The 27,996-nt window shown below is 41.1% G+C and overlaps 1 protein-coding gene across 8 annotated transcripts in view; it reads right to left on the bottom strand.

Moving 5' to 3' along the window:
* CLASP1 (cytoplasmic linker associated protein 1) overlaps positions 1 to 27,996 on the bottom strand; it is a 266,876-nt gene that overhangs the window by 12,982 nt on the left and 225,898 nt on the right. For 7 of the 8 annotated variants that reach the window (XM_056861271.1, XM_056861272.1, XM_056861270.1 and 4 more), the window contains 4 exons: positions 15,623 to 15,773; positions 12,607 to 12,853; positions 10,399 to 10,589; positions 8,151 to 8,279 (listed from right to left, as the gene is read on the bottom strand). In XM_056861271.1, coding sequence (XP_056717249.1) covers positions 8,151 to 8,279; positions 10,399 to 10,589; positions 12,607 to 12,853; positions 15,623 to 15,773 — 718 coding nt within the window. Of the gene's footprint in view, positions 1 to 8,150; positions 8,280 to 10,398; positions 10,590 to 12,606; positions 12,854 to 15,622; positions 15,774 to 23,104; positions 23,222 to 27,996 lie in introns of all 8 variants that reach the window. The other variant, XM_056861265.1, reaches the window with a different exon arrangement.

A 27,996-nucleotide genomic window follows, 5' to 3' on the forward strand; every position in this document is an offset into this window, starting at 1 on the left:
GTAAAGGTCTGAGGAAAACATCTAACTTAAACAGGCTTGAGTTCTATTGCAGCTTTGTCCTTTCTCTCTGGCAACTGGCGGCTCCTCTCTTTCCCAAACCCTTCTAAATCCCAAGAATAAGCAAGAAGCAGGGTTTTTTCCTATAAGATTTTTTTCTCTGCTACCCTGGGTGAAGGTGATAGTGTGAGGCTTGCTTTGACACTCTGGTCAGATTGGCCCTGGTCAGACATAGGAATGGAGCCAGAGAAGCTTGGGGTTCAAAGTTTGGGAAGATTCAAGATTCACCTGGCCAGCTGCAGGGTTTGCTTCTTCCCTTAATCTTCAAAGAGTAGGACTCATGGAAACCAAAGAGCTCTGGCTTTATCATGGCACTTGATGTGCTTTTTTTGTTTCTGGCTTTTGCACCTTCTGTTACTTTTATGGAACATTTTGCCATGCTGCCTTTCACTGAGCTGCCTCCCCAGCCACTGTAGGGGAGCTATAAACCACAAAAACATGAGGACCAAAGCTGTTTTAAGTGGCATGCTCCAGCTTTCTCAGTCTCCTGTTCTTCAATGAGTTTCTCACATACAATGTCAGGCCATTCATGGGTGTAGTGGGTCAAAAGTAGTCTGTTCTGCATTTTCCTAAGATGAAGAGTCCTACTTAGGCTCTGTGATGAAGTCCTTACTATGAATTTATTTTCCTATCAGTGTTCCTAATCTCACTAAGCAGGGATTGTAGAAAAGGGCAAGAGTCCAGTAGCACCTTAAAGACTAACAAAAATATTTTCTGGTAGGGTATGAGCTTTCGTGAGCCATAGCTCACTTCTTCAGTGAGGGGATACCTGGGCCCTGCTCGGACACGGAACCGAGGGGGTAGCCAGGGAATGAGGAGGCGAATCCTCGATGGTAATGGGCTGCTGCACAGCTGCTTTGGAGGCGAGCGTTGCCAATGGTTGAGACGCTTTGGTTTGAGATCGGCATCGAGGAGACGCCCAGGATGATCGGCGTCAAAGAGACTTCGGCGAACGTGAAGGTGATCGGCGCCGAGGCGATCCGGAGCGGGACGCATGGCGTGAAGAGCTGCGGCCGCGGCCACCTTGCAAACCCGGAGCAATAAACTTTGCCGGACGAACAACGACCGACGAGGGCTTCTTAGAAGGGCCATCCCGCTTGGATTTTTTTGTTGGGGGACCCGGTTCGGATTGCGGCTTACCGGTCGAAGGACCAGGCTCAGCAGATTGACCTCGTGGGCGAAGAGACTCCTTATAAAGATGAGAGAGCAGGAGAGTCGACCGAGCCCTCAAGGCCTTTTTGGTGAGTTTGGAGCAACTTTTACAAGTTGCAGGAATATGGCCTTCCCCCAAACAAAGGAGGCATTCAAGGTGAGGATCATTCTTCACCACCTTGGTACCACAGGAGGTACATTTCTTGAAAAGTGGAGCTTTCTTGGACTCCATGGCTAGAGACAAAGCTAACACATTCTCTCTCCGTGGCGACAGAAAGAGAACTGGAGGGAAGAGTGCTCCCTCCCCCTTGGGTCATGTGACCGAGGGGCGGGAAGATTGCATGCTCCAAGGGGAGGGGGAGCACTCTCTTTAGATTTTGCTAGAAGCTGACAAATCTTATCTGTGGCTGGCCTGCGTCTGTGCAGTCCCCAATGTGGGACTGCATAGAAGCCACGCAGATGAACCCATGTTCTAGGCTTTAACAAAAATATTTTCTATTTGACTTTTTCTTGAAAACTTTCTCTGAAGGAGACTCCAAAACCTTCAGAGATTCTTCCATTACTGAGCTACTTACAGTTAAACAGATCTACTTGTTCCAAAAGTTAAACTATATCATCCAGGTCCATAACAGAGAAGGGTGATTGATGGATAAGGGGTTAATCTGTAGCAAGAGCTGACAGACCAAGAGTGGGCGGAGCCAGAGAGCTGACACTCTGAGCTCTGAGAGACAGGAAGGATTCGAAGCTTGGGACCCAGCCTGGATAGAAGGCTGTGAAAGTATTCGAAGCTTGGGACCCAGCCTGAGAGGAGGCTGTGATAGAAGTCCTAAGATTGGAACCAGCCAGAGAAGGCTGTGATAGATTCTGAGCTTTGTAGTGAAACTGAGCAGAAGCCAGACTGTACTCTGTGGACCTGAGGGGTTCTGTTAAAGCCGAAGCTATTGAAACACTCAACCTGTGGGAGTGACAGGAGTGAGAATTGGGTTAGAGAGGGCTCATTCTCAGGTCACAAAGAGGAATTAGTCTCTGAGGTAGAGCTATTCCGGTAGCAGGGAGGTGTGGAGGATTACAGCCACTGGTGTGGGGTAGTCAGAGAGGACTGGAAGAGGGATTTTGGATATTTTCCCAAACTTCTGTGAGTTCTCTGAGGAGGGAAAGGAACTCAGACTTCCTTCGCTCCTGTGAGCTACGCTGGGAACAAAGAGTTTGAGAATCTGAATCTGAGTAACAGTTCTGAGGGACAGAACTAAGCTTGAAACTAAGAACGAAAGGAACTTGATTGAAGAAAACACCTAAGCTATCTCTCTGAAGTAATCTTGTGTATAGCAATCTGAAGTAATCTTGTGTATATCCGTTTTCCCTCCAATTCTGCCTTTTCCTTGAAAATCAATCTCTGTGAGTTCTGTTCAATAAGCTTCCCTGTTTTGTCTGTTTAAGTTAAAAAGCCTCTTGTGTCATATTTCTCTCTGAGGTAAATACTGGTGTGGGACTGGAGGAGAAGGAAAATAATCTCCTCTCAAATACACTCAGGCCAACACTTTTCCCTCAGCATATACAGCCGGGCTGAGAGAGTGGGATATTGAAGTGGTTGAAAGGGGTGTGTGTCATAGGTGACAACTGGCACCTTTTAAAATAGTTTACGATTACATGGACAGGGAAAGGGGATACATTGGCTACACCATGCAGGGCTATCCATTAACCCTAATCAATATCCAAAATCACATCCAAAACATATTTTGCATATGTTTGCTCAATTGGCATTTCTGTGTCTGAGCCCAGTATTTGTCATTTTTGAATATTTAAACAATGTAAGAAGATGAAAAGTACTGGAAAATGAGAAAACGTATTGTAAGAGAACTGATATTACAGTCAACTTTTCCCAGTATTAAGGCAATTTCTACATCCAACTGCTAATTACCACATATAACAATAACATTTTCTGTTTGTTTTGGGAGGGTATCTGACAAAGGGAGTTTTGACTGTTGAAAGCTTATATGCTGAAAATCTTGTCTCTAAGGTGCTACTGGACTCGAATCTAGATTTTTTGTTTGGAATATTATACAGGTAGTGGTGGTGGGGATAGAAGAAGGTACATGAATACAGGAGTGTTAATACATTACACAAAGATCTGCTTTGGAACCCATTTGATTATTTCACTGATAGAGGCAACAAGATGTTATATGAGGTATTATTTGCAATAACCTTTTTTACTAGGTAGCTATGGCTGAGTAAATTCACTGGAACAAATTAGTTTAATATTAACCAACTGGAACAGAATGGCAGATCTTTTTCTGCCCAGTGCTGAGCACGTGTTATCAAAATCATCCAGAAACATTACACTGGTGATTTCTTTGGTTCAAGAAACAAATTCACATAAAAAACCATTAAGCTCCATAGAGCTCATTTTAATGTTATACAAAATAGCAGCTCCACTTGTGTTAAAGTAGCTGGGTTGTAATAATAATAGGGTGACATCCAACTTAACTTCCACTAGCGAAGCAAGTTAGGCACAAGTGATTAATTCTTTCATTTTTCTGGCTACTGAAGCTTCACTTTGAGAGCTAAATAACGATTTAAGGTATCTTACATTATTACAGATATATCAAACAGTCACAGCTCTTCCAGGTCATTACCGCCAAATTACTTGCATGCATGTACAAATTACTTGGTCCATCTGTTGCTCTTCTTCCATGTCTTCCCAGACACTCTGGGAAGGCTTAAGTTGGGTGATATGGTTTGGAGACCAACAGCAAGTACACATGAGCATTTTTTTTTGCTGTTAAGTCACAGCTGACTTATGGTGACCCCGTAGGGTTTTCAAGGCATGAGACATTCAGAGGTGGTTTGCCACTGCCTGCCTCCACGTCATGATCCTGGTATTCCTTGATGGTCTCCCTTCCAAGCTGTAGATATGGAAGACCCTGCTTAGATTCTGAGATCTTAAAAGATCAGGGTAGCCTAGGGCTATCCAGGTCAGGGCATGAGCAATATAGAATGTGGTTATTACCTTGCTTTATCTGGTCCCAAGTTAGCCTTCGTCCTTGGAACCTGAGTTGGCTGAGTAGTTGCTGAAAGGAGCCTGAGAGTCTTCTGACCCATGAAGAATTCCTCTTGTGCTTCACAGACCTACACTGCTACCATGTGGTAATATATCCACAAGCCAGCTGTCCTAAGGGAAAAGCTTTCTGAGGGGTGGCTGGGTGGACCTGGTAGGCTAAAAGTTACCCAAGGGGATTCTACCACCAAGCTCACAGATACTGGACCAATGGGAAAGCCATTCTAACTCTAGCCTGTATCACCATTCTGATACGAAATGCACTTAGGAGGAAACTTTTTACTGTTTGTTATATTTCAGGATTCTTGGAAAATGCTGGTAGGCTTTCCTATGGTACTTCTTCCTTCCTGATGAGGTATTAGGAGCTCAACTACTGCTCAAATCATAGCGCTTTATACAATTGCCTATATTAATCAATAGCTAGGACATATAGCTTGAACTAGTTCATAGCTTGAACTAGTGACATATTCTTCCTTGCCCCACCGTCTGTTTTTATGTGGAGAAAGGGAATCTTACCTTGGCCTCTGAGTTAAAAGACATTTGGCTAAGTCAGTGTGGTGCAGTAGCTAGTGTTGGGCTTGGATCTCGGAGACCCAGGTTCAAAAACCCCTCTGCCTTGGAAGCTTTCTGTTACAATACAAAATAGGCACCTCCGTGCCAATACCAATGGTTAGAAAATCTGCAATGGAGTCTCCAGTACAAAAGTAGCAAAAAATTCTTATTGGGGCTTACACATATAACATCAACAATACAAGAGTGAAAGTTCCCAGAAGGATACTCTAAAGTGAAGCCGAGTACAAGGTTTCGCCACTAAGCATGCAGTTTAAAACAGGTGTTGAGAAATCACCCCGTCAGCTCGCCTCTGTCGAGGTTACCGTATAACATATAGTATAAGAGCCCCACTGGTGTTTGTCTTTTCAAATATAACATGAAAAATCATTATCCACATTCATCCCTTTTGGTTTTATCGTATCAAAGAGATGTATAAAATAAGTCTCTTTTTGCCTTAGAATTTTCTGTAACCCTCCTATCAAACTTTTTACCCTTCAAGTTCCATATAACAAAGAAACGAAGATCATTCTCAGAGTGCCGGAACTGAGAACAGAGTGAAAGATTTTACTATTGGGTACGATTTGGATATGTTTACTGTAAGTATTGCATAATGTATTGATATATAAACAGCTTACTCGTGAAATGTATACTAGATACAATACTGTATGCTTTATTTAATTTAGGTTTGGGGCTGAAGAAAAGATTTGAAAGGGCCGTCCCCCACCTTTTCCCAAAAAGTGTGCTTTTGGGACAGTACCTACTATTGGACTTTTTGAAGAAAATACAACATTTACTTGAAAGAACATGGAAATTAGTGCACAGAGACTGCATCTTACTTAGATTGTACATACTATGTAAATTTGATTGTTCTTATATGTATCTTTCACTCTTGTATTGTTGATGTTATATGTGTAAGCACCAATAAGATTTTTTTGCTACTTTTGTACTGGAGACTCCGTTGGAAGCTTTCTGGGCTACCTTGAGCCTAACACACACTCAGCCTAACCTACCTCACATGGTTATGGTGAGGATAAAATGGAGGAAAGGAGAAAGATGTAAGCTGCTTTTGGTCCCTACTGGGGAGAAATGCAGGGCATAAATGAAGAAGTAAGTAAACTGAAGTTCATGGAAATGCAGATGAAGCATGACATAGTTTCTTGCAACATCCCAGAAACAATCTACAGCAGACAGGAAGCCCATGGTATTGGCCATGTATTTGGGTAAGAAAGGTTGACTCATGCCCCTCAGTTGCATCAAATGGAGAAATCCACAAATGCTAAATATCCATAAACAGTTCTGAACACACTCTGATCTTAGGAATGGAGTGTGTGATTTTAGTCTCATCAAGACTGTTTTATGTTCAAAAGTGAACAAAGAGAAGATAAAATTCTGACATATTTAAGCACTACTCATAATTTTAATACTGCATGCCACAACTGTATAAAAATATGGTTTGGAGAAACAGAAGAAAAAAATTACAAGAAGAATTTGGCAATGGCCAACTTTCCCATTCTTTCATGGAGGCGATTCAGAAAGAAAACAACAAGGGCAATGAGTCAAGGAGAGTCAAGAAGAATGCGCAATTGGGAGAAGCCTGCCAATAAAGGAACTCCTTTAGAACAAAATGTTTCGTCCGACAGTTTTATCTGGAAATCAGTTTACAACTGCTGCTAAATGCTGTAACAAAAAACTAGTGTCGTGTGGAGAGACTGTTTCCAAGAAAGTGTAGTACAGACATGCTGATTTATTAAACGGATTAAATATTTCCTACCCTCCCTTTTTAAATACAATCCTTACACATTAGTTTCCATGATGCTTATTTAACCAGATAGTACCACACTTGCTTGTAATAACCCTATATTGGTTACCTGGCTGTATGGTGTAGCTCAGTCTGCCTGTTACTTTATTTTGTGGCTTTCCCCACATTTCTATATCAAAGGTTTCCCTGCATTTATCCTGCCCCAGTCCCCTGTGCTGCCATTCCCCTCACACATAGCTGCGAGACTGTTTCTCCCCCTATGCTCCAACATGACAGCTTCGCTCATCTGAGCAAGAAGAAGAGTTGGTTTTTATACCCGATTCTCTCTACCTTTAAGGAGTCTCAAACTGGCTTACAAGCACCTGCCCTTCCTCTCCCCACAACAAACACCTTGTGTGGTAGGTGGGGCTGAGAGAGTTTGGAAAGAACTGTGACTAGCCCAAGGTCACCCAGCAATGGGGAAACAAACCCGGTTCACCAGATTAGAGTCCACTGCTCTTAAACACTACACCATGCCAACCTCCAAATGGGCAATGTCAACATTTTTCCTTACATGTGCCTTCTCCATTGTGGTCCCCCCCCTTGTAGAATGGCCTGCCTGGGGAAGTCAGAAAGGCTCCTACTCTCCTGGCTTTCCACAAACTATGCAAAACTGAATTATTCAAGAGGGGCTTTCTATGCAGGAAATAGGGCAGCACTGTTACAAAAGGCTACCTTTACCTACTGTGGTCTGTATTATTGTGTATAGTGGTTGTGGGTTGGCTCCCGTTGCATAATTTTGCATCATTTAATGTGCCATGTTAACACTTATGCTGTTTCAGTTCTGTTTTTTCATCTTCTGGTTGGATCTGCAACCCAAATCCTATTTCATTGTTTACTGAATTCCCATTTTGCTGATTGTATTGACTCGCTTTGTGTAATTCGCCTTGAGTCCCAGTGAGAACAGTTGCCTATAAATAACATATATAAAACCCCACCAGAGGACTTTTTTCTTAATTGGTAATTAGCATTGATTAAGGGAGGGAAAGCCTGACAAGCAAGGGAAAATGGCCACTGTTTGAGCAGAAACGTGTAATAATAAAAGGAAAGGCACCTATGTGGGTGGGGCTAGGAAAGATCTGCACTTTCCCGTCCATACAGCCATTGGCCAACAGTGTTGCCAGATATGACAAATGCGTTTCTCTCACAGTTGTCTCAAAGGCTACTGTAAGTGGGTCAGCCTTCTTCCCCCTTCACTGAAACAACTGTTACTCACTTTAACCCAAGCATTGTTACATCTGTCTACCTACCTTGGAAAGATTTTATCCTTAACATCCTTATAATCTCAGATGTATGACACTGATACATGCTTAAGACAAGTGGAAACAACTGTAAGGCATGGCCTTGTGTACATATATTTCTGTTTAAGAATGGTTCTTTACATTCAAGATGCCCACAGCAACTTTTAACTAGGGCAATGTAAATTCTGAGTGCTGAAATTTAGACTGAGCAAATCCTACAAGATGGATCTTTGTGTTAAACGGTTCAGTAAGCACTCACTGTATAAGCAGCACTAGGAGAATAAAAATTGCTCACCTCTTTGTGAGAATCTTTATGTGCTTCCAAAGTCTTCATGATAGTCAACTCAGCATAGTTCTTAAATCTTGCAGGCTGGTTCCTCAAGATTTCTCGCAACACTCTCAATGCCAGTGCTCTTATCGAATGCTATATGAAAAGCAGCAACACATGTTGGAGAGATCATTTAGGTTATCCGAATCACTAACACAAAGCCACTATTACTAAGCTGGAAATAATACTGATGCACAACTCTTATTCCAGTAAAAACCAGGAAATGGTGGATGAGGGGTGTTTGACATCTGCTCAGTAGAGAGGCCCACAGAGGATACTCATCATGAGCTCATTAGCAAAGCCCAGAAATAGCTGCATGAGAGCCTAGTGGATGCTAATCAAACATGGACAACCTCTGTGCCCAATCATTATGTGATGATAACTTGTGGGATTGTTGAGCTAGTCCTTAAACAAATCACAAAAGCCACAGAAACTATGACATTTAAAGAAAATAACTTGATGCTTCTTTGGACTAGCCTTTTGATTTTTGAGGTTTTGGTATACACTGTCATCATGCTCTTAAAACTTTTCTACTATGAGACTTAGGAACTTATTTTAAAATAAAGTAGGAGTTTCTCTGCATTCTACCAATAGCCCATTGGCCACATATAAGCAGCCATTGATCTAAGCCTCCCAATGGAAAGCTTCAGAAGAATAATCAGAAGGTATCTGTTGCATGCAGAGTTCCAGTGGTGTATGTTTCTGAAATACAAGTCATTAAGTCAGCAAATCCAACCAACCCACTGTTTTGTTTTTATTTTTTGACGTCAGGTCAGCTGACTTTTGGCAACCCCGTTTGGCAAGGGACGTTTGGATGTGGTTTGTCATTGCCTGCTTCTGCGTCACAACCCTGGTATTCCGTGGAGGACTCCCATCCAAATACTAGTCAGGGTCAGGGTGTGTGACTGGCCCAAGGTCACCCAGCAAGCTTCCATGGTGCAAGCTTCCATGGGGATCTGAACCTGGGTTTCCCTGGTCCTAATCTGATACCTTAACCACTACACCATGCTGGCTCTCACTGCTTTGTTAGGGATACTTAAACTCAGGTAAAGTTTATATTTTCAGGTCTTCTGAAATCCAGGAGATAATCAAATATTATTACAAGTTCAAGCTTCTTCATTATAAAACTGCCAAGGTTATATAACCGTTGCATTGTGTTTTTGGATGACAGCCATACCAAACAGCACCTACAGTTTCAACAGAGGAGTATTTAGTTTAACTTGCTCCAGACTGAACTTTTTAAGTACATCCTGATGCTTTAGTATTCACCTGCGCAATCCATGTGCTAGCACATGACTGGCCTCCTGATTATATCTTTTTGATGCATCTATGACAACAAAAGCTGGAAACAATAACTGGCATGCAAACAAATGCTCTTGGCTACTTCAGAGTAATATTTTAATAGCATTTCAATTTTATAAACAAGTAAAAACACAGACAGGATTTTAGGTATTTTATAGTTGCTGTATAAATAGATCGCACAGTGATAAAGGGTTGTTTTTCAGTTACTTGTCTTGGTTTGGGGGGCAGAAAAATCAATAGACACAGCAATTAATTGGTTGCAAATGCTATGTCAGTCAATTAGGTAATTAAAATTAGGGACAATTGTATCAAAGGGGGCTAAAGAAGGAGTTCAAATTTGCAATTGCAAACATGGGATGTTTGCATGCATTTTGTGGATTGAATCTTATGGTGCACTCATGGTCAAGTGGAACTTGATCAAACCATGATTTTTTAATCAAGCTCCACACAGAAGGGAAGGATTTGGCGAGCGTGTCCATGCCCCCTCATGGCTTAATTCCACTTATCCAAACATCTGTTTGGAGCTCCAAGAGCCAATGGAAAACTCATAGACATCTGTCATTTATTCTGTCCAGCTTTTTAACTAGCGTTTTTTGACATTCTGTACACTAGGCAGGGATATCACGAATATAAAATGAGTCAAGAATCCGTGAAGTATTTTTTTTATATAAAATGAGTCAAGAATCCGTAAAGTATTTTTTTGCATTCTGAGTTGTCTGAGGAATTGAAGAAGCCTTCCAAAATGAGCAGCCAGTTCCCATGTACCAAACAAACAGCCATGACAGCAAACCGCTACTTTGCCACACCATCTAAACAGGAGCCTGATATGAGGTGATAACATGACCATATATTATAATGACATAGGAACACATGCAGGGGGGATGTACATGGAATTCTAGTTCCTATATCTTACATCTTTGTCTCCAAGTGTTTCAAGTAGTAAAAGCAAAATGGTCTTGAAATGTTCTTCCCAGACTCCTAGATTATCTTCTCTTGTGATCTTCAGTAACTCGAGAAGAGCTCCTTTTCGTTCTTCAACCCGCTCATTGTGATTGGATAGCTCTTTCAAAAGATCAGCCACCAAATCAGAATGATCAATGGGCACTGGTGGAACAAATGAAAAGCAAGTCACACCACAGTTAGGACAAACCAGCAACAACTGTAGTAAATAACTGAGGACTGGATATTAATTCATAGTATTTCTTGATTCTGTACCTATAAGTTTCCCCCCATGATTCCTTGGTTACACATTTTGATTTATAATAGTTCAGCAGTTTGGTTTGTAACATCTAACATTTTCTTTTTGGTGTTCCCATTTTTCTCTAGGTCAATCATATTTTTATCCCACCCTTCTACAAAGAGCTCAAGGTTGTCTACACAATTGCCCACACATCTTCTCAATAACCAGGTTGGGCTGAGCAATGGTAACTGTCCTGAGGTCAGCTAGTGAGCCTTTTGGTTGATCCATCTCTTTTAAAGTCGAGCATTCTCGGAACGACACCCATCTGGTTCTCTATGTTCCAATATAACAGCTTTCAAAAAGGGAAGCTTGTGAAAGGACTTTCACTTACCAAAATGAAAAAACAGTTTTCTATTAGCAAATAAATGCATTTTTGAAACTGCCCTCTATAAATACAGACACCCACTTTCCAAGGAGCATATGTGAAACCACACAGAACTTGGACTGGACAGAAGGATTTAACACTTATACTTCATCCCAAGTTTCATGCACAATCAAAGTTCCCTTAACACTTTTGAGACACCTGAATTCCAGTCCAAACCTGTACTGAGTCACCTTACGGTTAATAAGATAAGATCAGCAAAATATTCTACAAAATTCTAAAAGTTGTGATCCCAAACGTACGTATTTGCCAGCTCTGGTATATGATGGCCCCAGAGCAGGGCCAAGAAAAGGCAGCTCTGGTCCTTTGGTTACCGTCACGGCTGGGGCTTCATCTCTGTGGCTGCGAGCCTCCTAGGTGGGGACCTGGTAGCATTTCCAGCAGCCAGCCAATTGCTGTCAGAAGGGTTGGCTGGGAGGTGGAGCCAGGTCCACTGGACTTGCCATTCCAGGTTTATCCATGGGACACAGACTGGTTTCACCGGTCACCAGGCAGGTCGGCCGATGCCTGAATCCATGCCCTATAGAGCTCTAATGCTCCTGCAGTAATCAATACTGCACCTGGGTCTCTGTGTAAATCTGTTCCCCTCTTTTCCCCTCCCTGCCTCTTTCCCCTGCCATTAGGACCTCAATGAACTATGTGACATATTTCTATAAAACTATTCCAATCCAGAGACCTCCAAGTGCTACATCTTGGGGGTAGCTTTTGCAATAAAAAGAACTCCTCTCCTGCCTCCCTCAAGCTTTTGCTTCTTTCAAAGAGTCCTGTGTGTGTGGTGTGTGTGTGTGTGTGTGTGTGTGTGTGTGTGTGTGTGTGTGTGTGAAGTGCCGTCAAGTCGCTTCCAACTCATGGCGACCCTATGAATGAAAGTCCTCCAAAATGTCCTATCTTTGACAGCCTTGTTCAGATCTTGCAAATTGAAGGCTGTGGCTTCCTTTATTGAGTCAATTGAGTCATCTCTTGTTGGGTCTTCCTCTTTTCCTGCTGCCCTCAACTTTTCCTAGCATGACTGTCTTTTCCAGTGACTGTTGTTTAGCGTCTGCAGCTAGACTTGAACAAAGTCACCAGGACGAAAAACCTCCTTGCCAGGGACAAGCGAGTGAGTGCTTTCGTAGAACCCTGAGTAAGTTTTGTGTACCTACATACTTCTGACATTTCTGTGCAGTGATGTAGTCCTTACCAATCCTATCTCACCAGCCATTCTGCAATACATTCAATGGGGAAAAAATCTAGTTTATTTTTACATTTACACCCCAGACTGTAAAAAAATACTACGTTGACGGCCAACTGAGACATATAAGTAAGATTTCCTAATTAATAGTTAGGTGAAGTATCTTATTCATTGCTACTGCATATTACAGCTGGGAAAATAAAAAGAAATGATGCAAGGAAGCTAGTTTCAGCATGACATTTTGTTAACAATTAAGTATGGAAATTTATTTCAGAGCAAAAAAAAAAAAAAAAGGATCACCACAGAGTTTAGAAAACACAATACCAACCATCCCGAAGCTGGTCAATATCATCATCAAACACAGCTTCCTTGAGAGCGCTCTTGTCGTAGGCGCTGATAGTGTCAGAGTATGGGTAGGGGTTATACTCTCGGGTTCGGGGTCCTGAAAAGGCACGTGGGGGCTGGGTGTTGAGTAGAGAAGTTTTGTTGTCCAGAGCCATCCTTCCTCCTTCTACTACATCGCTGCTTCCACGCACATCAATGGCTGTTGAAGCTATCCCACCATCTCGGGAAACCTGGAGACCAAACATGCAATAACATTACTTTATTTGGGTGAACAGAAGAGAGCCCACCTAAAAAAGGATATTGCAGAGCTTGAGAAGGTGCAGAAAAGAACAACGAAAAATTATCAGGGGACTAGAGCAACTGTCCTATGAGGAGCGATTAAAACGCTTAGGGCTGTTTAGCTTGGAAAGAAGGTGGTTAAGGGGAGACATGATAGAGGTCTATAAAATTATGTATGGTATGGAGAGAGTGGACGGGGAAAGCTTTTCTCCCTCTCTCATAATACTAGAACATGGTGTCATCTGCTGAAGCTGGAGAGTGACAGATTCAAAACTGATAACAGGAAGTATTTCTTCACACAACACATTGTTAAATTGTGGAACTCCCTGCCCCAGGATGTGGCGATGGCTGCCAACTTGGAAGGCACCTGGTTGGCCACTGAGTGAACAGATTGCTGGACTTGATGGGCCTTGGTCTGATCCAGCATGGCTTTTCTTATGTTCTTAGCAATGTTATTTTATTAATACTTGTATACATCAATGAGAAGCTGTTTTACAATTAATTCTCTTTTTAATAATCATCTAATTTGAGCCTGTGATGAGGGCTGGATACATATGTCTAAATAAAGCTGCAGAATTTGCTTCCACTGTACATGTAGCTTCAGGCTAACAGGCACCCAAGATGTGTGGCTAACATGGGGGAAATGTATTTTTTAGAAAAGTAATAGCTTCTTTTATTACCTTCTTGCTAATCCACTGCTAGATGTTTTGTTGCAGGATTACTAATCTTGCAGAGAGGTATCAAATTTGGTTTATAGCTGTCAGTTCCAAAGTTAAAGGAAAATAAGGAGAATTACAAGCTCCATGCATATTTTCTCCTACCTGACATGTGTATTAAAATTTGCTTAGAGGCCCACATATTTGGTTCCCAAGGACTGCAAGCCTTATCCTTATGATCTGCACACCACAAAAACAAGGTGTACAGATTGAGAGGATATGGAGGATGTGCACTGGATTTTTGCATATATGAAATCCAATGTGCAAACTTTAGATGGGGCAGGGAACACTATGGAAGGAAGGAGGGGTCAGCAGGATTCCAATCCAGCACTGTAGGATTTGTACATCTTCATAGGTGATTTAGAAGAATCACAATGAACTGTCAAGTTTAACAGCATTGGAGAGAAAAATCAATAGGGGAAGAAAATGTTTCCTTCAAAGCAGAGTGTTCCTTTTTTTATTCCTTGTAACAAAAATCACAAATGCATAGCATTATATCAGGGGTGGGGAACCTTTTTCCTGCCAAGGGCCATTCGCACATTTATAACATCTTTCGGGAGCCATACCAGGTGTAGATCTCCCGGGGGGGGGGGAGGCTAGGGTTGCCAGGTCTCCAGCCACCACCTGGAGGTTAGCAACCTCAGGGGAGGCCACCCAGAGAAGGCCTGCAGGGCGCCCCCACTTACCCCTCCCAGGTGGGAGGGCAGCCAGCGGTGGGCCCCAGAAAACGAGGCGCCAGGGGGGCGCAGCCCACAGTCAATTGGCAAGGGAGGAAGGGAGGAAGGAAAACAGAGAAAGAGGAAAAGGGAGGGAGGGAGAAAGAGAGAGAAAGGGAGAAAGAAATGGAGAGAGGGGGAGAAAGAAAGAAAAGGACAGAGGGAAAGAAAAAAAAGGACGGAGGGAGACAAAGAAAGAGACAGAAAAAGAGGGAGGAAGAGAGGGAGAGAAAGGAGAAAGAGTGACAGAAAAATAGGAAGAGAGAAAAGCCTCCCCCCCACACACACACACACCCGCGCATGCCGGCCTGCGCGACCGGGCCCCAGCCACCCCACCTCCCCCGCCCACACACACACACCCGGCGGCGCACGGAGCACCAAGCAACCGGGCCCCAGTCTTCATGCACTCCCCCCCCATAGTCCATAAAAGCCCTCCCCAAGCCCAATTGGTTCTGCATGCATGCTCTGCCGCCGGGAGCCGCCAGCCTCTCCCCCCCCCCCCGCTGCTCAACAGTCGACAGGCAGCGAGAGGGGCTTACAATGTGCTGCAGCGTTCCTGCACGCCGCAGCTGTAGGGGGCAGCCTTGGGGGAAGAGTCCCTCCCCCTCCCCTCTCGCCGACCAACAACCAACAGTCAGTGAGAGGAGGTCCAAAGGGCGCTACAAGGGCGCTGTAAGCCATGGCCCCAGGAACACCCTCGGGGAGGGCCACCCTGCGCCCCGCCTCCGCGGCAGGGTTCCCGGAGCTCCCGAGGGCCACAAAAAATGTCCTCGGGGGCCGCATACGGCCCCCGGGCCTGAGGTTCCCCACCCCTGCATTATATAAAAGGAAAATGCTGGAAAAACTGAAAGCAGAAATTGCTCTGTTCCTTAGTCCAATCTACATTTGATGCACAAATGTGGCCTGATTCACACATACAGCCACCTACGTGGGATTGCTATTTGAAATTTAACTGTGTAGATGACGTTACACACGGTAATTTGGAGTAGCTACTCAAGTAGTTGCATTAGTTTAGGCTTCTCTCCCCAACACTCCTTTGGGGAGTTTGGGATGGTGTGGTTAAAATCACACAAAGAGCTTGCTGCACATACATGCAAAAGCTTAAGTGGCTACCCTTACAAATCAGGTCAGTGTGTCCTTCAAAGGCTGATAATAAGTAAAGCAATAAGAAAGTATATGAGAAAATTCCCTGTGAGAATATTGGTTAAATCCAAGGTATAAGTACTTAGAATGTTAAATGGCAAACAATTTTAAAATCTGTTTCACAGCCCCCCTCCAGGCTACTTACAATATCACAGTCCTTTTTCCCATCACGTTTGATTGGTTCATTTAGATCTTCTTGACTACGGAAACTAAACTTTTCAATTGCCTCTGTGACTCCACGAAGTGAGCTGTAGATCTCATCAGAATTTAGATTCTCCGTATCATAATCCAGCACGCTGAAGACCGAATACATATGGAATATTAAAAACAAGAAGCAATTTGTTTATCTTAATCTATAATATAGCTCGTTCGGAGAACCGTGATTTGGATTCCAGCTTAAACTACGTGCTGCCTTGCTGCTAACAAGCAACTGAATATTGGCTATGATGCCTCATTCAAACAGCAAACTTGGACAACCAACTTATCGTTGTATTGAACTGATTTCATAGTATTTGGAAGTACTCAAAAGCAATACTCTTAATCAAAATAGTAATATAATTGTTCTTTCAACTATCATAAACCAAGGAATATATCAAGATTTTAAAAAATGAAAAGCACACACATTCTATTATTCTTAGTTTAAACAAGTATGGAATAAATGATTAATAATAATAAAAGACAGATACCAATGATTATGGAACCTTTAAAAGTTATGATATTGTAGATTCAATGCATGAAACACACAAATGCTCAAGTCAACTTTACATTTTTCATTCTAAATGTGAAATCTAAGTCAAGGATTAAAATTGATGAGATAATTACATCCAGAGGGAAAGCTAGCATACCATAAAGCTTAAAGAAAAAGAAAATTTAGTGTTTCAGCATTAAATTAATGCCCAAACTGGACATTTGAATTCATGTCTAGATTTGTTAGTTTTTTAAAAAACAGAAAAAGAAAAAAACACTGACATTGTGAAGAATCTTGATGGTTGAAACACAGGGGAAACAAGAAAACTGAATTCCAACTTCACCAAAAAGTAAATGATTAGATAACTGATTTCCTGATGGATGATTTGCATGGATGGTCCTTAGTGAACATTTGGAAAAGAACAGAGGGCCAAACAAGTCATAATGGGAGCAGTCAAATTTGAACTTGTCAGATCTCAGAAGCTAAGCAGAATCAGCCCTGGTTAGTCTAGGATTTCTATGGAAAGGCAAGCAATGCCTCTCGCCTTGAAACTCTATGCAGTCGTCATAAGCCGACTGCAACTTGACAACAGAACAAAATAGTCTCATTTGAGCTTTATATGTAAAGCGTCTGTGGGAAGTCTGGGGAGGGGGTCTAATTTTTACAACAAAAGGGGCACAAGGTGACAGAACCTGAACCCTGCCTTCTTCCCCACCTTACTCTCTGTGCTCCACTGCGGCAAGCACTTTTCTTCAGATTCCAAAAATGAACATGAATGGAGGAAACATGAAGAAACAGATGCAGCTCCCTGTTGCACCTAGTTTGGCCCAGATAAACGACTGAAAATAAAAATGAAAGACTGGAACAGCGATCCCATCACAGTAATCAAACATGACCTCTGTAGAAAAGATGTTTCACAAAAGGGAAAAATCTTTTGCATGTGGACCTCAGCAAGATTTTTATCTGCTTAAGTCAGTATTTTAATTACATTAAAGAGTTTCTCCTACTAGAAGAGATTCAAGAGCTGCTGACCAAGGACAAGATGCATGTCTCCTGGGGCTTCATGAATACTGGGAACAGATACAATCCCTGGATCTCTGTCGATGTACTCACTCTGCAACATCAGCCCTAGCAGCACCACCAGAAATGAATGTACACAGTGAATTCCAAAAATTGAATCACGTCTGGAATTAGCTGAAGAAATGGCAGAAAAGTGACTGTAGCAACTGAGAGTAGTGAGGTAAGGTGGGGGAGGACGTCAGTGTTCAGCTTCTATCACCCACATGCACCTCTCATTGCAAAAACCGGGGCCCCCTTCTAGGAGAACAGGACAGGCAAAATGCACCTGCCTCATGGAAAGAGCTCCCACAATCTGTGCAGAGGGCACTTCCATAACCAACTTTTTGAAAAGCCATGTTAGAATCATAGAGTTGGAAGGGATCACCAGGGTCATCTAGTCCACCCCCCTGCAAAATGCAGGAAATTCACAACTACCTCCCCCCTCACACCCCAGTGACCCCTACTCCATGCCCAGAAGATGGCAAACAACTACAACAACCACCCTCCAGGATCCCTGGCCAATCTGGCCTAAAGGAAAATCGCTTCCTTTTGTTCCCCTTTGACTGATTTCTATAATGATATGCTTTAATTATTTTAATAGATGATTACTTACATATATATGTATATGTATCACCTACTTTGGGTCCTGACAGTATAGGGAGAAAGGCAGGGTATAGAAATGTCTAAATATATTCTATGCATGTGTGTGTGTGTGACGCAGGCCTTGACAAATTTTGTTTGGCTGTAGGAGCCAGTCCAAAAATTTAGGGCCCAGACTCAATTCTCAGGGTTTCATATTAATGACCATACTTTCTAATGATGGAAACCCCAAAACCTAATCCTAAACTTTTCACGGTTTCTCGTAAATTTATTGAAACAATGATAGAAGTACTGTTGTATATAAATAAGCACAGTGGTAAACCTGGTTGTCATCACCAAAACAAAAAAATCCTAGCTGAACCTCTCCCCAATTTTTCGTAATTCCATTATTGTGTTCAAAGGCTCCACTTAGTTGAATACTGGAGACAATATAGAAGGCAACTGGTTAAGAAATGAATTCATCCACCACCACTGAATGGTGTAAAGTTAAGCTTACACATGAACAAGCAATGACAAAAACTTCATGCACATTTATTTTTATGCCATACAACAAAACATTCTAATGGAAAATGATAAATTTTGGGTTGGAGTCAGCCAACTTCTTCACTCAATCTTGGCCAATTCCTATCTTTATAAAAGCTCCAATGATTCTAAACATAGCTGTTTTGGTGGTCAAAAGGGAACCTTTCCTCCCTTTTTTACCTGTCGAAAAACTGGATGGATCCAACCCTTAGTACTTCCAACTGAGAGGCATTACAATAAAATAATTTCTGAAAATACGAGGCATCACAATGAAATTTCTAGACTCCATGGCAACCTGGCTCCCGGGATTTTTTGAGCCCTGGTGTTTAATGAACTTTTATTTTAAGCCACCCTGAGCTTCAGAAAAGGCAGGGTAGATTTTTTTAAAAAAGAATAAACTACATTTTGGCAAAGGGGACACATTGCAACTCCTAAACTCGAAAGGGACAAAGAGCAGAAGGCAGACATCTGATTACAGCACTGGTCCAGAAAACAAGAGTTGCTATGAAGATGCAAGGGTGACAATGCTGTAGAACTTTCAGGGTAGAAAAGGTTCCAACTATATATTTGCAGCTGCTTAGCCAATAGAACAGGAGAGGGGATACACCTTCAGTACAAATGAAAACTTCCAGACAGATGTTACACAGGTCCCAAAATTTCTGACTTGACAAATAATATTGCTTTGTGCTCACTCAAGAAAAGGTTTCAACAAAATCTCTAAGTAATAATGTGAGCCTGAATGTGCTCACATGTTTCACAGAGCACAATGTTATTTGATACATGAGTGAAATTAGCTCACAAAGGCAAGAGCTATGTACCTCTTGACACATTACATTATCACTGGACTTAAACACAACATGACTCTGAGAAGGTACCTGACAGGTTAAAAAAACCGCCGCAGAATCATGCCAGTCCCAGATGAAAAACCAAACTTCGTGCAAATTCATTTGACTAACACTTTTCTCACATGTAGAAGCTTACAGGATACACCCTAATGCAGTAGTGTGGTATTTCAGAAAACTTTAAAATGACACATTTTTCCTCTACGTGAAATTGGAACACTAATATTTTTGCAACATAACTTTGTTTTAATAGCTTGAGAATGGCAAAATAATGGCCTTCTTCATTGAATCCATACTGTCACTGCAGAATGTCCTACAGGGATGATTATATGAACAAACTCTAAATGGGTTTGACCAGCTACAGAACCGGCACTTCTCCCTCATTATCAACTTATTCTTCCCTATGCATTCAAATGCCACCATTTGTCCCATTTTCAAAAAATTCTCCCTTGACTCATCCTGCACCCAATCTACCTTCCAGTCTCCATCTTTGAACTCCTAGAGTTTAGACCTGGATTAATTTACTCATGTAGTATCTACTCTCTATATCTCACAGTAAAATCCTAGAATCCTTGTTGTTCTTCACCTGTCTGACTTTGATTACCTCCTCAACTCTATAACATTCTCAAATAGTTTGTTCAGTTTTTCCATGGAGAGATGGGGAAAGCTCCTCCTCTTCTTTCCTTCACTCTTTTGAAATTCCTTGGGATTCCCTTCTTCTTGATCCTCTATTAATCTTTCTATACACTTTTGTAGGGTGGCTTCAATAATCCTATAGCAATCTATACTGCCTATACCACAGTTATATTTTCTTTCCCAGGCTACTCCTTTTCATCCTATCCTTCATCTCCAGATGCCGAATAATACTTATTCAAATGTCTCATCATCATAACTATACTTTGAATATCCAAGACTGAAGTTTTCCTCTTTCGTCCCAAGTCGCCCTGCCCTTGCCTTCTCTGAATCCAACAACCATCTCCCCCGATGACCAAACAAAACTTTGGCTTTCATTGTACCCTCTCATTTACTTCTCATATTCTATCTGTCAAAAAATCATGGTGAACAATACTGTAAAAACCTGGCTCTTGCTTCCTACCCCCATCAGTGAAAACTCTGTTAATACCTTGGTCATCCAGTGCTAACTCCTGCACCCTTCTCCTCTCTTCTCATCCAGAAATCTGCTGTCAAAATTATTCATCCTCTCATTGTCTGACCATTGTGCTGGATCCCGTCACATCAAGCAGAAAATCACGGTGCCTATCTTCAAAGCTCTCCACAGTCTTGCCTCCCTTTAATTTCCATGTGATTTTAGTTCTTCCAACTCATACTAACTTCAGCTATCACCTACGTCCACTCATTCTCCCTTGCTGTCCTTTAATGCTCTGAACTCCCTCTACTGCCTCCTACATTGTGCCTTTTCTCTTGCTTCCTTCAAATCCTGGGTGAAGATTCATTTCTTTTTACAAACTCTGGAATCATCACCAGCTACTAAACAAACCCTAACAGCATTTGTTTACATTACTTCCTTGCTATTTTGCCTTTCCAGTTTCTTTCTTCACTACACTGGTTTACTACCATTTCCCCTCCTCAATGTTCCTTCCCTGTAATTCTCAGTGCAGGGACTCAATTTTTTACTCTGTAAAAACACCATATACACTGATGGTATAACAATAACAGTATGAATCAATTAGAAATACCATTTGCATCAGTCCATTTGTTATTTTGCAACTCCAGAATGAAGGATTATTTTCTAATTAATTTCTAAATTATTTTTCTTCGATGTTTTAAACAACTACTGAAATTAAAGAGTTAATTCTGCACATAATTTAACAAACAAAATCTGTTACTCCTGTTTGTTCAGTTACATAAATGTCTGGATTATATCACAGTACTAGAATCACAAAATAAGAGTTCATTTGACATTTCATAATTTCATGGTGTCTATCATGGCGTATGCATCCACAATCTATTTTTATAACTCAAGAATGAATCTTTATAAAATAGCTCAAGAAAGAACAGCAGCTTCTGGATTTTTTTTTTTAAAGAACCATTTATGCAAACAAATACATTTAGTCAGAACAGGTACTATATCATACACAGATAATGTGAGGGGAGGAAAAAAAGAAATGCAAAATGAAACAACATCCATTTACAATAACCAGTCACACAATATAGAAAACAATGATTCATGCTAAAAACTGGGAGAGTCACAAGGTGAACAAAGTGATGAAGAGGAGTGCACAATTTTTACAGATGTCACAATATTATTTTCCAGCTGCACCAGACTCCAAGAACACAATCTAGGATACAAATCTTACCAACGTCTGGAATTTAAGGATTAACAAGATTGTCCTAAATTCTTCTAACTATCAATAATCTACCCCTCTCATTCTTGGCTCATAGAATCTGAACCTGCGTGTGGTTCTTCATTCCCATCTGCTTGTTCAAGTGATGTTATCATTATTTTGCTTTGAATACCCCATAATAAAGTATGTTAAAATAAATAAATGAATGAATAGTATGACTACATTGTATTACTGTATTTGCCTACTTAAGTAAATTGGGGACATTTTTTATTCAGTGTTCTCCATGTTCAATTATTCTTTCTTAGATACTGATGTTTATCACAGCCAAGTATTTGACATCTGCATGTATCTATCTTACAACACTTTTATGATTAAAAAGGGACATCTGTGTCTTTAAAAAATACTGAAAAGTAGGCCAATTATAGTGCTAATCTTAGTTGTCTGGTCCAGCTAGGGGCTATACATGTGCTGAAGTACATTTTGACCTGTTTATCATTAGCTGGATGGGGAAAAGCTAATGTGACTCTCAAGTCCAATCCAGCAGCCCTGGCTGCAGTGAATCATACTGTATCATCTCTTTTGGTGAAGAAATGGAATCATCCCCACCCTCCCACTAGCCAATTGGTGGGATTTCAGCTTTGTCTACTGAGATGCATGTGTTCTTTTCATATGCGTTTTGTTTAACCAGGGCTAGTTACCCAATTAGGATTATTCCACACAAAGCAAGAACACTGGCCTTTTGTAAAACTGCATTTAGCAGTTAAACACATTAGGATGATGTGCTCTTCTAGACACACAATGAATATATGCTGGGGAACAGTGGTCAATTATGCTCCATAGTGCAAGGCCTTCAAAGTAACCCTGCATATGTAAAACACATATAGCCTTCCCTTCACATTTTATGATATTTGCCCTTGCAAACAGCAGTGTATACACAGCAACCATGTTTGACATGCGAACTGTAAATCAAAGTACCCAGGTAAATACTGCTCCTCAGTATTCCTGGAAGAATGCTGTTAAATGTTTAGGAAACGAAAAATGAATAAACAGATCTTTCCCATAACCATACAATACCACCAAAACTTCATCGAACTGCTTTCTTCCACTGGAACAAGTGGCAGTATAACTTCAAGCAGTAACTTATCTGGGTATTGTTTGAGTCAGGCAGCTTGACCACAAGGTAAAACAGTGTGACCTCTCTTCTAATCCCTGCTTTCGATCTGATCGCCCGATTCGATTCGTAGCAACCGCTGAGCTTTCATTAAACATGCAAATTTGAGGGGGGGAAGTGGGTTAAAGGGATAACTGTGTGTGTGAAACAAGCCCTAACCTTGCTTTTATTGCAGTGCTTCCAGCAACAGGATTGAAGAAAACAGAACGTTTGCTATATTATTTCCACAGTGCAATACTTTCTGACATTTGTTTGGTGATGTATCAGGAAATGCCAGGGAGCAGAGTAATCATGTGATTTCTCCACACATTAAAAAATAAAGTATGAACTGCTGTCCCTCACCAAAACCCCTGTACCTGTCTGCTTGAAAACACTGAGCCAACGGTAAATAACATTGTGACACCTCAGACAAGTTGGATTTTAACAGGTAGCTTGTTACCTGGGAGAGTAAGAGCGCCTGAAAGTCTTGTGAGAAGGAGCAGCGGGGATAGAGTTAGGCTGAAAAAGGGGAGGGGGGTGCTTCGACAGCCCATCTGCACTCCAACCCCAGAAACGACTGCAGTGATCACAGGAAGGAAAAAAAGAGAAAGGAGAGGACAGAAAAAGAAAAAGGGAGAAAAAAAACTATAATCTAAGACGCTGAGTGTTTTCATGCTTTCTCAGCAAGAGAGAAACTGAATAGAATCAAATGAGACAGGAATACTCCATTGATCTGCTTCAGGCAAACATGTCAACATTCTGTAACAGAGTATACTCTTTTAGGATAGTCCTTGTTTTTTTTTCAATTTGCTTATTTTTTAAATATATAGCAAGAATGATCTCCAATTGAATTTTTTAAAAGACACCTGGCTTTATCTGGAGGCGGTTTCCACTCATATAACCCATTTCAAAATGTTAAGGTAACCGCTGTTGTGAATACGCACCTGGCACCAGTTTCTCCTTAAACCTCAGGTAACAGATTTACAGACTGAAAAGGTCCCCACAAAAAGGTATCCACCCACACAAAATGTTATGGGTCAGCAGACTGATAAGAATAAGTCTCATAATTTGTATTTCCAATAAAACTTGCAGTAACTTGAGCGGGTACTCTTTTAATGAACCTGGATTTCTCCTTTAGCTTTTCTTGTAACAAAAACCATGGGCTTCATTTAAGCCACTCCAACCCAGTGCTCATGCCTTAAGTACAACTTCCCCTCGGAAAGGTCAGTGATACTCTGAGACTGATTTGTCTGTGGAAAAAATAGAAATACATTTTCACCTCCAGATGCTGTTGGCCATTAATATCAGAGGCCCAGGTGTAAAATTGCAAAGGGGGTGAAAATGGCCAATGGAAAAATGGCCAAACAGTTCTGACATTTGTTCATTTGTATTCCAAAGCTATCCTCTTCAAAACAAAGAGGTAATGAGATGTCCAATAGCATTCTCATCCTTTTGCCCTTTATTGGTGTGTTTTAAACTGTGTTCTCCAGTTTCACCTAAGCAACATTTTGACTAAACAAGGCTGAACAAATGCATTAAAATCTTTATCCTGTTATCTCATGTGTACATTCTTGTTGTTATTTATATTGCATTTAAGTTGTGCTTTCTCCTAATATGGAACTCAAGGCAGAATACATAGAGTTGTCAGGAGGTCTTCCATCCAGGCACTGGTCAGACTCAGACCTACTTGGTATCAGCAAGGTTGCAGAAACAAGTGTATTCCAACTGTACCTTAGAAATTATTAGGACTTCAGGCAGACTGAAGTCTATATGTATTTCCAGCTCACATGTGATTTAAAAGTACAAAAGCAGAATCAAAAGCCCAGGGCAGATATTCGCAAATTCTTATCGAAATTAGGAGATTGTGAGGGCTTCACAAATTCAACATGCACCTTTTCCAACCCATTCTTACCTCAAGCTAAATTTTCCCCTCCCTTCCATTTTCTAATCTCCCCCATAGCACAGGACAAGAACTCCACTGATATTACTGATAAACTGTAGCTAGAAGCAGGACCCAAGCATGGGGAGAAATACACTTATTGGAACCAAGAGGTCCAAGAAGAGGGGGCTGGCCTCATGTGCAATCCCATAACATAATCCATTCATATCATTTCAGATATAAAAACAGATTTCCCCCCCTTTCATGACAAGTAAGTATGTAAAGGATAGGATTCGGTAGGAAGAGGGAAAGTTTTCAAACATGTACCGTGCCAGAGAAATTTTATTGTAGGATGTTAGAAGTGGGCTTGTGAACTGTGGTTTGAGTTAAAATATGGTTAGAATTAATACCAGTCTCAAATACAGTCATTGCTAAAAGTCATAGTGGTTTATGAGGTTATAGAAGGCTAGATACCGGCCAACACTACTGTCCCTCAGCATGATGTGCCATATCGTATTTCTGAAGCTGCTGGAGTATTCAGTTCGTCGCTTTTGTTTCTACTGAGTTTTAAGAACACTGTATAGGCAAAGGTCTCATTGGTGTATAAAAGAAATAAAAAATGCTGCAAGTCTGGAAGTTGGAAGTCAGAAATAATTCTGTTACAGCAGTGTCTCTGTGAAGACAGTGTCATGAAAGACACTCAAGAAAACAGATAGAAATAGCAATCATGCTGTTTGCAAGATACTGTTTCACCAAAGAGGGGGAGGAAAAAGCAAGTGCCATACATCCAAATCTTACCTACCTGTGGGATGACATCCAAAACTATGCAACCTTAGCTTTTAATGGTACTCTCACATATAAGCATAAGATGTGACCATCAATCCTGTTACTTTATAAACTTGTCCATCTATGTGTTTATAATCTAAAAATGCAATGCTTTGCCAGAAAAAGGACATTTTAGAACTGAAGAGATTAGCTGTTAGAGAATTCTCAGGTATTTCAGGCTACAGTATATACAAACTTAAGACATACCACAGTTCATATAACAGTTTTAAAGGTTCTGTTTCTAAGTGAGCTATCTAAGCTAGTTTTTGCAGGTTGAAACAATACTGAGGGAGAGCAGCAACAAAAATTAACAAGAGATGAACAGCAGAGACAGCCAGAGCTAAGCAAATAGAAATACAGTTCACAAATGCAACAGGTATTTCAGGTTGGGAGTGGAAAAGATGCAAAAAATGTTCTAATTATGGCACCTGGAAGCAGCACCATTTGGTTGAAAACAAGAAATGCAACTGCTTATCTCTTTGGTGTCCTACTATTTTCCAACAACAACATGAACACTGGGACCAACAAGAACTCCAGACATTTAACACCCAACCCAAACAGCCTCAACAGAAAGCATGCTCATGTTTGTTGGAAATAGTTAAGGATGGATTGCCAATGCCAGTGTGGGGCCTGGAGCTGTCTTGGAATTACAAATTACTTCCAAACTACATAAATCAGTGTCCCTGGAGTAAGTGGCAGCTATGGCATACCACAGATCTAGAAGAAAGTTGTAGTTGCTACAGATGGTGCATGTTCTAGGACTTCTATTTCTCCTAAAGTATTGTACAGAGACTAAGAGAAATTGACTTGCTTGAGAAGACACTAAAGGCCAGAGAGTAGTTGGGGATTGAGAGAGGGATGAGACAGTTGTTGGCTGATATCCTCCTGTGGGCCCTTAGAGTGGATTTTTCCTACCCTTGAGAGGCTTTTTAAAAAAAGGTTGCGTGGGCATAACTAGATAGCAGCCAGTTATACCAAAGCACTTATTTAGGATTAATGATATACAGACCACATGTATACAGAAGCCTATAAGTGATGTTAAGCGGGGGGAAAGACAAATGAATGCAATATTAGATGGGAAATTAAGTTTTAAAATTGAATTTTGCAGGAGAAAGTGAGCTCATGGGAAGAGGATACTGAGCACAGATATCCAGATGTAATGCAAAATGGCATACTGCTGAATGCCATAAGGAAGCATTATGTACACGACATATGTATATGCAGCATTTCTGAGGCTTGAATTTGTGAAAACCTACCCCAAGATAGACAACAAAATGAACTCACTTCTCCAAGAATAAAAGAGATGTCCAAAAAATCCAAGTGGCAACCATAATTTAATGTTAATATAGTGTTAATATGGTATCTCAAATGTTCCTACAGAATACAGCAAGTGAGGAATATAAAAATGAAAAGCCTTGATGGATGTCTGAGGAAACTCTAAAAATTGCCAAAGATAGACGAGAAGCAAAAGTAGTAGGTGACAGAAACAGAATCAAAAGTCTAAGTGCAACGTTCCAGCAACTCACACATAGAGACAGAGAGAACTATTATAATAACCAGTGTAAAGAAATAGAAGAGAACAACAAAAAAGGAAGAAGAGATCTGTTCCACAACATCCAAGAAATCAAAGGGAAATTTAAAGCATGGTTAGGCATGCTGAATGATTAACTGAACAGATCAAAACTGAAAATATTAAAACATTAACTTAACAGGACAAAATAAAGAAAAGGTGGGAACAATACACTGAACAACTACACAGGAGAGATGAAAGGATAACAGATTCCTTCCAAGAAGAATCTTTTGAAAAAGAACCTACAGTTTTAGAAAGTGAAGTGAAAGCTGCACTGAGAGCAACTGGGAGAAACAAATCACCAGGAGCAGATGGGATATCAATAGAGCTATTCCAAGCCACAGAAACGGAGTCCATCAAAATCTTGACAAGAATATGCCAATATATTCCAAGATATGGAAAACAAAACAATGGCCCACAGACTGGAAACGATCTATTTACATTCCAATTCCCAAGAAAGGAGACGTCAAAGATTGCAGCAACTATCGGACCATCGCATTAATTTCTCACGCAAAAGTGATGCTCAAAATCTTACAGCAAAGGCTGTTACCATATATGGAACGAGAAATGCCTGATCAAGCAGGATTCAGAAAAGGAAGAGGCACTAGAGATCATATTGCAAATCTACGTAGGTTACTGGAGCATACGAGAGAATTTCAGAAGAAAATCAGCTTGTGTTTTATAGATTACAGCAAAGCTTTTGACTGTGTGGATCACAAAAAGTTATGGCTGGTTTTAAAGGAAATGGGTGTGCCACTACATCTGATCGTTCTGATGCACAACCTGTACTCTGGACAAGAGGCCACAGTTAGGACAGAATATGGAGAAACGGAATGGTTTCCAATTGGCAAAGGTGTTAGACAAGGATGTATTTTATCTCCCTATCTCTTCAATCTCTATGCAGAATCATCTATTAGGAAAGATGAATTAGATTTAGATGAAGGTGGGGTGAAAGTTGGAGGGAGGAACATTAATAATTTGAGATATGCCGATGATACTACATTACTGGCAGAAAACAGCGAAGGCTTGAAACGACTACTGCTGAAAGTTAAAAGGGAAAGTGTGAAAGCAGGACTAC

This window comes from Euleptes europaea, chromosome 15, assembly GCF_029931775.1.
Source record: "Euleptes europaea isolate rEulEur1 chromosome 15, rEulEur1.hap1, whole genome shotgun sequence".
NCBI classification, from domain to species: domain Eukaryota; kingdom Metazoa; phylum Chordata; class Lepidosauria; order Squamata; family Sphaerodactylidae; genus Euleptes; species Euleptes europaea.